The sequence below is a fragment of the Tursiops truncatus genome, chromosome 2 (genome assembly GCF_011762595.2).
Source record: "Tursiops truncatus isolate mTurTru1 chromosome 2, mTurTru1.mat.Y, whole genome shotgun sequence".
NCBI lineage: Eukaryota > Metazoa > Chordata > Mammalia > Artiodactyla > Delphinidae > Tursiops > Tursiops truncatus.
The window spans coordinates 84,926,495-84,939,982 of record NC_047035.1 but is presented as its reverse complement, the minus strand read 5'-3'; the positions used below and the strand labels follow the sequence as shown (position 1 = coordinate 84,939,982).

At 43.5% G+C, this 13,488-nt stretch overlaps 1 protein-coding gene across 2 annotated transcripts in view; it reads left to right on the top strand.

Annotated features, from left to right (window-relative positions):
* The window catches only part of PLA2G4E (phospholipase A2 group IVE), a 45,540-nt gene extending 34,176 nt beyond the window's left edge, over positions 1 to 11,364 (top strand). For both annotated transcript variants that reach the window (XM_033851527.2, XM_073800798.1), the window contains 2 exons: positions 7,188 to 7,371; positions 7,796 to 11,364. In XM_033851527.2, the coding sequence (XP_033707418.1) occupies positions 7,188 to 7,371; positions 7,796 to 8,034 (423 nt within the window). In that variant the 3' untranslated portion in view covers positions 8,035 to 11,364. The remainder of the gene's footprint in view (positions 1 to 7,187; positions 7,372 to 7,795) is intronic.
* The last annotated feature ends 2,124 nt before the right edge of the window (positions 11,365 to 13,488 follow it).

Here is a 13,488-nt window from a genome sequence, read left to right as displayed (position 1 = left end):
TCTTTAGCTGCAAAATAAAAAAGAGTTTAAAAAATAACCTTAGGGCTTCCCTGGTGGCACAGTGGTGAAGACTCTGCCTGCCAATTCAGGGGACACGGGTTCGAGCCCTTGTCCGGGAAGAACCCACATGCCGCGGAGCAACTAAGCCCATGCACTACAACTACCGAGCCCGTGCTCTAGAGGCCACGAGCCACAACTGCTGAGCCCGCAAGCCACAACTACTGAGCCCGCGTGCCACAACTACTGAAGCCCGTGTGCCTAGAGCCCGTGCTCTGTAACAAGAGAAGCCACTGAAGTGAGAAGCCCGCACATAGCAACGAAGACCCAATGCAGCCAAAAATAAATAAATTAATTAATTAATTAAAAAAATAATAATAACCTTAATAGAACCCAGTCAATTGTAAAGTTTTGTACCACTTCAGGAGCTTGTAATGTCCTATGTTCAAAGTGATCACATGGTCTCCCCACTACCAGGAAGTATGAGCCTCCATGTAATTACACCAAAGAGTTAGGACCAGAGATTTTTATTTATTTTAATTTATTTCCTTTTGAAAAGTTCTGGATTTTCAAGGGAAAGAAACTGTTTTTTGGTCTACTTTATTTATTTTATTATTATTTTTCATACAGCAGGTTCTTATTAGTCATCAATTTTATACACATCAGTGTATACATGTCAATCCCAATCGCCCAATTCAGCACACTACCATCCCCAACCCCCTGGGGTTTTCCCCCATTGGTGTCCATAGGTTTGTTCTCTACATCTGTGTCTCAACTTCTCTCATGCAAACTGGTTCATCTGTACCATTTTTCTAGGTTCCACATACATGCATTAATATACGATATTTGCTTTTCTCTTTCTGACTTACTTCACTCTGTATGACAGTCTCTAGAGCCATCCACGTCTCAACAAATGACTCAGTTTTGTTCCTTTTTATGGCTGAGTAATATTCCATTGTATGTATGTACCACATCTTCTTTATCCGTTCGTCTGTCAATGGGCATTTAGGTTGCTTCCATGACCTGGCTATTGTAAATAGTGCTGCAATGAACATTGGGGTGCATGTGTCTTTTTAAATTATGGTTTTCTCTGGGTATATGCCCAGTAGTGGGATTGCTGGGTCATATGGTAATTCTATTTTTAGTTTTTTAAAGAACCTCCATAATGTTCTCCATAGTGGCCATATCAATTTACATTCCCACCAACAGTGCAAGAGGGTTCCCTTTTCTCCACACCCTCTCCAGCATTTGTTGTTTGTAGGTTTTCTGATGATGCCCATTCTAACTGGTGTGAGGTGATACCTCATTGTAGTTTTGATTTGCATTTCTCTAGTTATTAGTGATGTTGTTGAGCATCTTTTCATGTGCTTCTTGGCCATCTGTATGTCTTCTTTGGAGAAATGTCTATTTAGGTCTTCTGCCCATTTTTGGATTGGGTTGTTTGTTTCTTTAATATTGAGCTGCATTAGCTGTTTATATATTTTGGAGATTAATCCTTTGTCCATTGATTCGTTTGCAAATATTTTCTCCCATTCTGAGGGTTGTCTTTTCGTCTTGTTTATGGTTTCCTTTGCTGTGCAAAAGCTTTGAAGTTTCATTAGGTCCCATTTGTTTACTTTTGTTTTTATTTCCAGTACTCTAGGAGGTAGATCAAAAAAGATCTTGCTGTGATTTATGTCAAAGAGTGTTCTTCCTATGTTTTCCTCTAAGAGTTTTATAGTGTCCGGTCTTACATTTAGGTCTCGAATCCATTTTGAGTTTATTTTTGTGTATGGTGTTAGAGTGTTCTAATTTCATTCTTTTACATGTAGCTGTCCAGTTTTCCCAGCACCACTTATTGAAGAGACTGTCTTTTCTCCATTGTATATCTTTGTCTCCTTTGTCATAGATTAGTTGAACATAGGTGCATGGGTTTATCTCTGGGCTTCCTATCTTGTCCATTGATCTATGTTTCTGTTTTTGTGCCAGTACCATATTGTCTTGATTATTGTAGTTTTGTAGTATAGTCTGAAGTCCGGGAGTCTGATTCCTCCAGCTCCGTTTTTTCCCCTCCAGAGTGCTTTGGCTATTCGGGGTCTTTTGTGTCTCCATACAAATTTTAAGATGATTTGTTCTAGTTCTGTACAAAATGCCATTGCTAATTTGATAGGGATTGCATTGAATCTGTAGATTGCTTTGGGTAGTATAGTCATTTTCACAATATTGATTCTTCCAATCCAAGAACATGGTATATCTCTCCATCTGTTAGTATCATCTTTAATTTCTTTCATCAGTGTCTTATAGTTTTCTGCATACAGGTCTTTTGTCTCCCTAGGTAGGTTTATTCCTAGGTATTTTATTCTTTTTGTTGCAGTGGTAAATGAGAGTGTTTCCTTAATTTGTCTTCAGATTTTTCATTAGTGTATAGGAATGCAAGAGATTTCTGTGCATTAATTTTGTATCCTGCAACTTTACCAAATTCATTGATTCGCTCTACTAGCTTTCTGGTGGCATTTTTAGGATTCTCTTTGTATAGTATCATGTCATCTGCAAACAGTGACAGTTTTACTTCTTCTTTTCCAATTTGTATTCCTTTTATTTCTTTTTCTTCTCTGATGCCATGGCTAGAACTTCCAAAACTATGTTGAATAATAGTGGTGAGAGTGGATACCCTTGTCTTATTCCTGATCTTAGAGAAAATGCTTTCAGTTTTTCACCATTGACAATGATGTTTGCTGTGGGTTTGTTGTATATGGCCTTTATTATGTTGAGGTAGGTTCCCTCTATGCCCACGTTCTGGAGAGTTTTTTTCATAAATTGGTATTGAGTTTTGTCACAAGCTTTTTCTGCACCTATTGAGATGATCATACGGTTTTTATTCTTCAATTTGTTAATATGGTGTATAACATTGATTGATTTCCGTATATTGAAGAATCTTTACATCCCTGGGATAAATCCCACTGGATCGTGGTGTATGATCCTTTTAATGTGTTGTTGGATTCTGTTTGCTGGTATTTTGTTGAGGATTTTTGCATCTATATTCATTAGTGATATTGGTCTATAATTTTCTTTTTTTGTAGTATCTTTGTCTGGTTTTGGTATCAGGGTGATGGTGGCCTCATAGAATGAGTTTGGGAGTGTTCCTTCCTCTGCAATTTTTGGAAGAGTTTGAGAAGGATGGGTGTTAGCTCTTCTCTAAATGTTTGATAGAATTCACCTGTGAAGCCACCTGGTCCTGAACTTTTGTTTGTTGGAAGATTTTTAATCACAGTTTCAATTTCATTACTTGTGATTGGTCTGTTCTTATTTTCTATTTCTTCCGGGTTCAGTATTGGAAGGTTATACCTTTCTAAGAATTTGCCCATTTCTTCCATGTTGTCCATTTTATTGGCATAGAGTTGCTTGTAGTAGTCTCTTAGGGTGCTTTGTATTTCTGCAGTGTCTGTTGTAACTTCTCCTTTTTCATTTCTAATTTTATTGATTTGAGTCCTCTCCCTATTTTTCTTGATGAGTCTGGCTAATGGTTTATCAATTTTGTTTATCTTCTCAAAGAACCAGCTTTTAGTTTTATTGATCTTTGCTATTGTTTTCTTTGTTTCTATTTCATTTATTTCTGCTCTGATCTTTATGATTTCTTTCCTTCTGCTAACTTTGGGTTTTGTTTGTTTTCTTTCTCTAGTTCCTTTAGGTGTAATGTTAGATTGTTTACTTGAGATTTTTCTTGTTTCTTGAGGTAGGCTTGTATAGCTATAAACTTCCCTCTTAGAACTCCTTTTGCTGCATCCCATAGGTTTTGGATCATCGTGTTTTCATTGTCATTTGTCTCTAGGTATTTTTTGATTTCCTCTTTGATTTCTTCAGTGATGTCTTGGTTATTTAGTAACGTATTGTTTAGCCTCCATGTGTTTGTGTTTTTTACGTTTTTTCCCCTGTAATTCATTTCTAATCTCATAGCATTGTGGTCAGAAAAGATGCTTGATATAATTTCAATTTTCTCAGATTTACTGAGGCTTGAGTTGTGACCCAAGATGTGATCTATCCTGGAGAATGTTCCATGAGCACTTGAGAAGAAAGTGTAATCTGCTGTTTTTGGATGGAATGTCCTATAAATATCAATTAAGTCCATCTTGTTTAATGTATCATTTAAAGCTTGTGTTTCCTTATTTATTTTCATTTTGGATGATCTGTCCATTGGTGTAAGTGAGGTGTTAAAGTCCCCCACTAATATTGTGTTACTGTCGATTTCCTCTTTTATAGCTGTTAGCAGTTGCCTTATGTATTGAGGTGCTCCTATGTTGGGTGCATATATATTTATAATTGTTATATCTTCTTCTTGGATTGATCCCTTGATCATTATGTAGTGTCCTTCTTTGTCTCTTGTAACATTCTTTAAAGTCTATTTTATCTGATATGAGTATAGCTAATCCAGCTTTCTTTTGATTTCCATTTTCATGGAATATCTTTTTCCATCCCCTCACTTTCAGTCTGTATGTGTCCCTAGGTCTGAAGTGGGTCTCTTGTAGACAGCATATATATGGGTGTTGTTTTTGTATTCATTCAGCAAGCCTGTGTCTTTTGGTTGGAGCATTTAATCCATTCACGTTGAAGGTAATTATTGATATGTATGTCCCTATGACCATTTTCTTAATTGTTTTGGGTTTGTTTTTGTAGGTCCTTTTCTTCTCTTGTGTTTCCCACTTAGAGAAGTTCTTTTAGCATTTGTTGTAGAGCTGGTTTGGTGGTGCTGAATTCTCTTAGCTTTTGCTTGTCTGTAAATCTTTTGATTTCTCCATCAAATCTGAATGAGATCCTTGCTGAGTTGAGTAATCTTGGTTGTAGGTTCTTCCCTTTCATCACTTTAAGTATATCATGCCACTCCCTTCTGGCTTGTAGAGTTTCTGCTGAGAAATCAGCTGTTAACCTTATGGGAGTTCCCTTGTATGTTATTTGTTGTTTTTCCTTTGCTGCTTTCAATAATTTTTCTTTGTCTTTAATTTTTGCCAATTTGATTACTACGTGTCTCGGTGTGTTTCTCCTTGGGTTTATCCTGTATGGGACTCGCTGTGCTTCCTGGACTTCGGTGGCTACTTCCTTTCCCATGTTACGGAAGTTTTTGACTATAATCTCTTCAAATATTTTCCCTGGTCCTTTCTCTCTGTCTTCTCCTCTGGGACCCCTATAATGCGAATGTTGTTGCGTTTAATGTTGTCCCAGAGGTCTCTTAGGTTGTCTTCATTTCTTTTCGTGCTTTTTTCTTTATTCTGTTCTGCAGCATTGAATTCCACCATTGTCTTCCAGGTCGCTTTTCTGTTCTTCTGCCTCAGTTATTCTGCTATTGATTCCTTCTAGTGTAGTTTTCATTTCAGTTATTGTGTTGTTCATCTGTTTGTTTGTTCTTTAATTCTTCTAGGTCTTTGTTAAACATTTCTTGCACCTTCTTGATCTTTGCCTCCATTCTCTTTCCAAGGTCCTGGATCATCTTCACTATCATTATTCTGAATTCTTTTTCTGGAAGGTTGCCTATCTCCACTTCATTTAGTTGTTTTTCTGGGGTTTTATCTTGTTCCTTCATCTGGTACATAGCCCTCTGCCTTTTCATCTTGTCTGTCTTTCTGTGAATGCGGTTTTTGTTCCACAGGCTGCAGGATTGTAATTCTTCTTGCTTCTGCTGTCTGCCTTCTGGTGGATGAGGCTATCTAAGGGACTTGTGTAAGTTTCCTGATGGGAGGGGCTGGTGGTGGGTAGAGCTGATGTTGCTTTGGTGGGCAGAGCTCAGTAAAACTTTAATCCGCTTGACTGTTGATGGGTGGGGCTGGGTTCCCTCCCTCTTGGTTGTTTGGCCTGAGGCAACCCAACACTGGAGCATACCTGGGCTCTTTTGTGGGGCTAAGGACAGACTCTGGGAGGGCTCATGCCAAGTATTACTTCCCAGAACTTCTGCTGCCAGTGTCCTTGTCCCCACGGTGAGCCACAGCCACCACCCCTCCCGCCTCTGCAGGAGACCCTCCAACACTAGCAGGTAGGTCTGGTTTAGTCTCCCCTGGGGTCACTGCTCCCTCCCCTGGGTCCTGATGCACACACTGCTTTGTGTGTGCCCTCCAAGAGTGGAGTCTCTGATCCCCCCAGCCCTGTGGAAGTCCTGCAATCAATTCCCACTAGGCTTCGAAGTCTGATTCTCTAGGAATTCCTCCTCCTGTTGCCAGATCCCCAGGTTGGGAAGCCTGATGTAGGGCTCAGAACCTTCACTCCAGTGGGTGGACTTCTGTGGTATAAGTGTTCTCCAGTCTGTGAGTCACCCACCCAGCAGTTAAGGGATTTGATTTTACTGTGATTGCACCCCTCCTGCCATCTCATTGTGGCTTCTCCTTTGTCTTTGGATGTCGGGTATCTTTTTTGGTGAGTTCCAGTGTCTTCCTGTCAATGATTGTCCAGCAGCTAGTTGTGATTCTGGTGTTCTCGCAAGAGGGAGTGAGAGCACATCCTTCTACTCTGCCATCTTGGTTCCTCTCCCTGGTCTACTTTAATACAGTCCTATCCTGAGGCCAGGGAAAGGGGAGTATGGACAGATGACAAGGATGACACCAATGATAATGACCTAAGTTTGTAAACAAGGGACAACATGCTTTCCTACACATGATCTCCCTTGATCCTTACACCAGCTCTTTGAGGTAGATGGCACAACTGCTATTATTCCTGTTATAGGTGAGGAAGGTTAGGCACAGAGAGGGTAAATGGCTTGCTTAAGATCGCACAGCTAGTGAGCTTAGAACGGGGAAGAACTAAGGGGATTCTGATACTCCAAGTCTGCTGCTTTTTCTGTTACATCCTGTTTATAAAGATGCCCTTTCAGAGTCCTTTCTGGCCCTGTCACGTTCCAAAGCCCATGAGTGTCCTGCAGGAGCCTGGCCAGCCATGGCTGTCACCCTCTTAGGGAGCCAGCCACATCTCCAGGTCTGTGGGTGAAGCATCATCAGAAGGGCTTCTGTCCAATTTACTTGGGGAAGGAGCTTGCAGTTGGACACACACCAACCTACTGCCCCTGGCTCTTCATCCGGATCCAGGTTTGTCCTAAAAAGAGCACACATAGGCAGAGCAGTTGGAGACCTGAGTTGTTAGCTGGGGAAATCAGAAAGCTGGACCTAAGAATTCTGTGTTTCTTGCCCACCCTCACCCCTCCTGATACTCAAACATGTCCTCCTGTGATGTTCCAGCCCATGAAACAAACCTGCAAGTACTGCACCGAGCAGAACATCCCCTTCCCCAAATATGAGGTGCAGGAGGAGGAGGATAACCTCAAGGAGTGCTACCTGATGGAGAGCTCCCAGGAGCCCGATGCCCCCACTGTGATTTTCTTCCCACTCATCAGCGACACCTTCCAAAAGTACAAGGCCCCAGGTAAGCCGCCGGGAGCTCAGGTCGCACCCCAACTGGTCTTGGACGGAGAGCTCCTGTTCTTAGACATGTGCAGTCTCCTGACAGCACTAATGGGAAAGCCTGGCATAGCTCCTGTCTGAGCCCAGCTTGGCTTCGGCGAGAAAGAACAGCCCCCCATGCCCCCGTGCGCCGGCGATGTCAAGCTCTACTCTTTCAGTCATTCACAGCCTGGCGCTGTGCGGTGCCAGGGAGGTCCTGAGATGGGCAAGCTATGTCCCTCGCCCTGGTGGGCTAGGAGGTGTGCGTGCGCATCTGTGTGTGTGAGTGTGCACATGGGCACGTTTTATTGTGGGTGTGCAGGGGTGGGCCTCAGGGAGAGGGGCAGAAACAAACCATTACAACCTCACGTGATAAGGGTCTACAGCAAGTCCTTCTGCTCCTCCAGGTGTGGAGCGAAGCCCCGAGGAGCTGGAGCAGGGCCAGGTTGACATCTATGGTCCCAAATCTCCCTACGCCACCAAGGAGCTGACGTACACAGAGGCCGCCTTCGACAAGCTGGTGAAGCTCTCCGAATATAACATCCTGAATAACAAGGACAAGCTCCTTCAGGCCTTGCGACTAGCAGTAGAGAAGAAGAAACGCCTGAAGAGCCAGTGTCCCCCTAAAGTCCCAGGACACCCGTAAAGAGTCCCCCCTAAAGTCCCAGGACAGTCCTGTGTCTGCTTCTAGCATCAGAGGTGCAGAACCCAGGGCTGACCGGCCCTCAGAGCCACCTCCGCTGCCTAGCAAGGGCTGCAGGCAGGCTGGCCTGGGCTTTCTATCAAAAAAATTAAAATTAAAAAAAAAAAGGTTGAAGGAGAAAGAGAAAGAGACAAAGGAAAATAACAAGGGGATGTAATGGGGCTTTATACCCACTGGAATTTTTTTTTAAACATCTTTATTGGAGTATAATTGCTTTACACTGTTGTGTTAGTTGCTGCTGTATAACAAAGTAAATCAGCTATATGTGTACATATATCCCCATATCCTCTCCCTCTTGCATCTCCCTCCCACCCTCCCTATCCCACCCCTCTAGGTGGTCACAAAGTACGGAGCTGATTTCCCTGTGCTATGCAGCTGCTACTCACTAGCTATCTATTTTACATTTGGTAGTGTATATATGTCCATGCCACTCTCTCACTTCGTCCCAGTGTCCTCAAGTCCATTCTCTATGTCTGGGTCTTTATTCCTGTCCTGCCCCTAGGTTCATCAGAACCTTTTTTTTTTTTTTTTTAGATTCCATATATATGTGTTAGCATACATGTATATTTTGTTTTTCTCTTCCTGACTTACTTCACTCTGTATGACGGACTCTAGGTCCATCCACCTCACTACAAATAGTTCAATTTCATTTCCTTTTATGGCTGAGTAATATTCCATTGTATATATCTGCCACATCTTCTTTATCCATTTGTCTGTTGATAGACACTTAGGTTGCTTCTGTGTCCTGGCTATTGTACATCGTGCTACGATGAATATTGTGGTACATGTCTCTTTGAATTATGGTTTTCTCAGGGTATATGCCCAGTAGTATACCCACTGGAATGTTTTTTAAACCTTCCCTGCAGGGAAGGGGATCCAAGAGCCACAGGCTCCCACACATGCCTGAAGTGTGGAGAATAATAGCATGGCCCAATTTTATTTATATAAGAGGCTGGTTCCCCAGAAACCTCGGATTCGGAGCTGGAACTCAAAGCCCTCCCCTCACTACTCCTCTCTGCTCAGGAAATGCACAAGAGGACCTGAGAAGCATTCTGGGTTCTCTGGAAAAATGCTTTTTCATTTTTTTTATTTCTGAAGGTGGTCTTTATTTTTTTTAATTTTTTAACATCTTTATTGGAGTATAATTGCTTTACAATGGTGTGTTAGTTTCTGCTTTATAACAAGGTGAATCAGCTATACATATACATATACATATATCCCCATATCTCCTCCCTCTTGCGTCTCCCTCCCACCCTCCCTATCCCACTCCTCTAGGTGGTCACAAAGCACAGAGCTGATCTCCCTGTGCTATGCGGCTGCTTCCCACTAGCTGTCTGTTTTACATTTGGCATTTGGTAATGTATATATGTCCATGCTACTCTCTCACTTCGTCCCAGCTTACCCTTCCCCCTCCCCGTGTCCTCAAGTCCATTCTCTATGTCTGCATCTTTATTGCCATCCTGCCCATAGGTTCTTTGTAACCATTTTGTTGTTTTTTTTTTTTTTAGATTCCATATATATGTGTTAGCATACGGTGTTTTTCTCTTTCTGACCTCAAATGCTTTTTTAAATTTAATGCAATTGTATTCTTGTGATTTTTATAGGCAATTGTATTTTGTGATTTTTATTTTTATGAATCAGCTTATTACTAGGAAGCATAATGCTTGAAGATCTAGATGGAGCACTAGAGACATCCTGGTCTCTTCAACAACAAACACAAACAGGTGATGGGGTTTCAGCAGCCCCTCTGCAACCACTTAAAGGCCGAGGACAAGTGATCCCTTTGATCCCCACTGGGCAGCCTCGACTGAGCATCCAGCTCTGGCGAAATGCCAGGCAAAGCCCAAGTCTGCAGCTCCAGTTCACCAAACAAGGATCTGGGATGCAGCTCTGGGACGTCTGGGCAGGTACCTGAGGCATCAGGTGAGTGATGCTGCCTGGTGCCACCACTCCACAGGGCCACCACTCGCTGACCAACCTGCTCCAGAGGCACTTCTCCAACCCTAACCCTCCTCTCTGGTTTCCAGATGGTATTACTTATTTCTAAGCGGCATTTCTCTGATTTATCATGTAAACACCATGGCCAGAACATCCCAACTCTTGAAGAGTCACCCTGAGATAACAAAACTGGAAAGGATCAACCCAGAAAGGACTAGGTTAACCCTGAGGGAAATGCTCATCTTTGGAGATGGTTTCCAGATGAATCTCTGGGAAAGCCCTGGGACACAGAAGCTCAAAGTATCCACATCTCCCATCAGGCTCCCATCCACATCTCCAATGCAGGGGACACAGGTTCGAGCCCTGGTCTGGGAAGATCCCACATGCGCGGAGCAACTAAGCCCATGCGCCACAACTGCTGAGCCCACGTGCCACAACTACTGAAGCCCACGTGCCTAGAGCCCCTGCTCCACAAGAGAAACCACCGCAATGAGAAGCACACGCACCACAACGAAGAGTAGCCCCCCGCTCTCCACAGCTAGACAAAGCCCTTGCACAGCAGTGAAGACCCAATGCAGCCAAAAATAAATAAATAAATTTATTTTTTTAAAAAAGGAGAGAAATGTGTAACCTGAGCCATTGAGATGCCTGTGCTGATGGAAGGCGTGACCAGAAAGGCATGTGGTCTACATGAAGCCCAGCAAACCTGGAAGACGTGGCCCTCTCTCTGGGCCACCATGTTCCCTAAGCAGTCCTTTGGATGTTAGGAGATGTGTGGTGACAGGTGTCAAAAGTTTACCAAAATTGTCCTCTGATTTACATCCTTGCTACCCAAAGTGTGGTGGGGAATGAGTTAGAAATGCAGAATCTCAGGCCGCACCCCAGCCATACTGAATTCAGAATCTGCATTTTAAGGAGATTTTCACCTCCTCTCCACTGCCTTCAGGTGATGCTTATGCATATTAAAGTCTGAGAGGAGAGGGTTTATGGCATGCTCACTCATAAGCTGGAAAGCATGAATCCATCACTTCCCCTGAGCCACCGATAAACTGTGCTCCTGGACCTGCAAAGCTGGTCCCCACCCAAAGAATGCTGACTTGGGACCCCACCCTGCTCCAGCACCAGAGCAGCCAGCTGCCTCCACTTGGCCATCTTTTCTTTCCATCTGCAAGAAACAGGTTCTCCTAAAATGATCAGAGTGAGCCGCTGGGTAAGACCTGGGTGTTTATTGTAAGGTGAAGGCAGCCCTGCCTTGGATTCATCAAAGTATGTAAAACGAGGTTTATAAAATCATTGTATTTTTTGAGCACAGAATAAACTGGCCATGTGGGTAAATGCTGTTGACTCATCAGCCTTCATCATCTGGTGCTGCAAACCCTGCATAACTCCTGCCCTCATCCCTGCCTGGGCTTCCCACACGCACTGCCAGAGGTGTGAGAAGGCTGTTTTCGTCCCAGCCCTCCTCTCCTCCCGCAGGGGTTCCCCCTTTCTTGTGTGGTGGGGTGCCCCTCTGTTTTTGTGAAGCCGCGGCAGCGACTAGTGGAGCACCAGCCCTTGCTGACTTACGCTGTTTGAAGCTCAGATGGTTTTCACGAAGCACTGATTGATGGAGAGGAAAGAAGGGCGGCCAGCATCAGCCTAGCACCTACCTGATATACAGCAGTCTGTGAACAGCCTCTGCTTTCCAGGAACTTAGATTTGGGTTGGGGGGTAAAACATGAAAAGATTTGTATACAGACTCGAGAAGTTAAATAGTGACTTAGCTTCTAAAACAGTGCTGGCAGTGTCACAGAGCAGGGGATGAGTAAGGGCCACACAAGGGATAAGGACAAAGTGTCATCAGCTCCGAGAAGGGCAAGAGCATAGGGTCCTGGGGAGGACAGGGAGGCTCCCGCCTCAGGTTCCGTGCTCTCCGCCTATAACATGATTTAATAGAAAAATTAAATAAAACTCCTTTCTCCCCCAATGTCCCTCCCTCCCTGTCTCCCCTTTCCTTCCTGAGAGCAGGCAGCACACCACACTGCCACACAGCCCAGTCACCCTGCCCCACAGTGGATGTTTTCTGCCCTTATGTCTCCATGAAAACACTTCTCCCCGAGGTCACCAATGCCCTCCTAATTGCCAATACACTGAGCCAAATGGCACCAGCCCTTTACAGGCCTTATCTTACTCGATTGTTCACCGCCTTTGGCCCCGCAGACCACTCCCTCCTTCCTGAAACCCTCCCTTCCCATGACTTCCTTGCCAACAGCAAGCAGTTCAATTCAGTTCCGCTTGCAAATATTTATTGCCTTCCCACTACGTGCCAGTCACTGCTCTAGGCACTGGGACAACAAAAAAAAAGGATGAACAATTGACCCCACACTTCAAGGAGCTTCCTTCTGGTCCCATGCAGGAGACCTCCATGGAAACAGAGGCTTGCAATACAAAGAGGAAGTTCCATATTAGCTGTGTACACAGGGGCACACGTTAGGGGCTGCCAACCCAGCCCTAGAGGGAAGGGGCCACATGTGCTTGGACATTTTCAAGCCTCTTCCCTGGCTTCACCTCCCCTCTCTCCTTTAACTGCTAGTATTCCTTGAGGCTCTTTGCTTAGCTCTCCCCCCTTCTCACTCTATACTCTCCTTAAGCAATCTCATCTACACCCAGGTCTTCTACTACTGCTTCTATTTTGAAAACTTGCAACCCTTTAGTTCTAGCCAAGGTAATGTCCTAAGTTCTTGATTCATGTATTCAAATTCTATATCAGTTAACATTGCTTTTGCTACATACTCAAAAAGGATCTAAAGAGGCTTAAACAAAACAGAAGAAGTTTATTTTTCTATTTCTTATCAGAGACCCAGGCTCCTTTCAGCTCTTGCTTCTGCCATCCTCAAGTTTTCCTTCTGGTCCAATATGGCTGTTGGAGCTCCACCCATCATGCCCACATTCCAGGCAGCAGGAAGGATAAAGGAGTCTCAGCATATTTCAGGTAGCATAATGTTTTCGAGGTTCATTGAGATTGTGACCTAGGACAGAATTTCCTTCCTTTTTACGGCTGAGTAATATTTCATTGTATGTATACACACATATTTTGTTTATCCATTCATCCATCAATCGACACTTAGGTTGCTTCCACCTCTTGACTATTGTGAGTGGAGCTGCTATGAACATGAGTATGCAAATATGTCTTAGAGACCCTATCTTCAATTCTTTTGGATATATACCCCAAAATGGGATTGCTGGATAATATGGTACTTCTGTCTTTAATTGTCTGAGGAACTGCCATACTGTTTGCCATAGCAATTACATGGATTCACTTCTGTAATCTGCTTTTTTCCACTTAAAAATATATTCTGAGCATTTTCTCAGGTCATTAATACTCATCTTATATAACAGTTTTCAGAGACTGCATAGGAATCCATCATCTGCTTAACTAGTCCTTCATGGGGGGACAACTAGTCACAGCTTTTCACTATT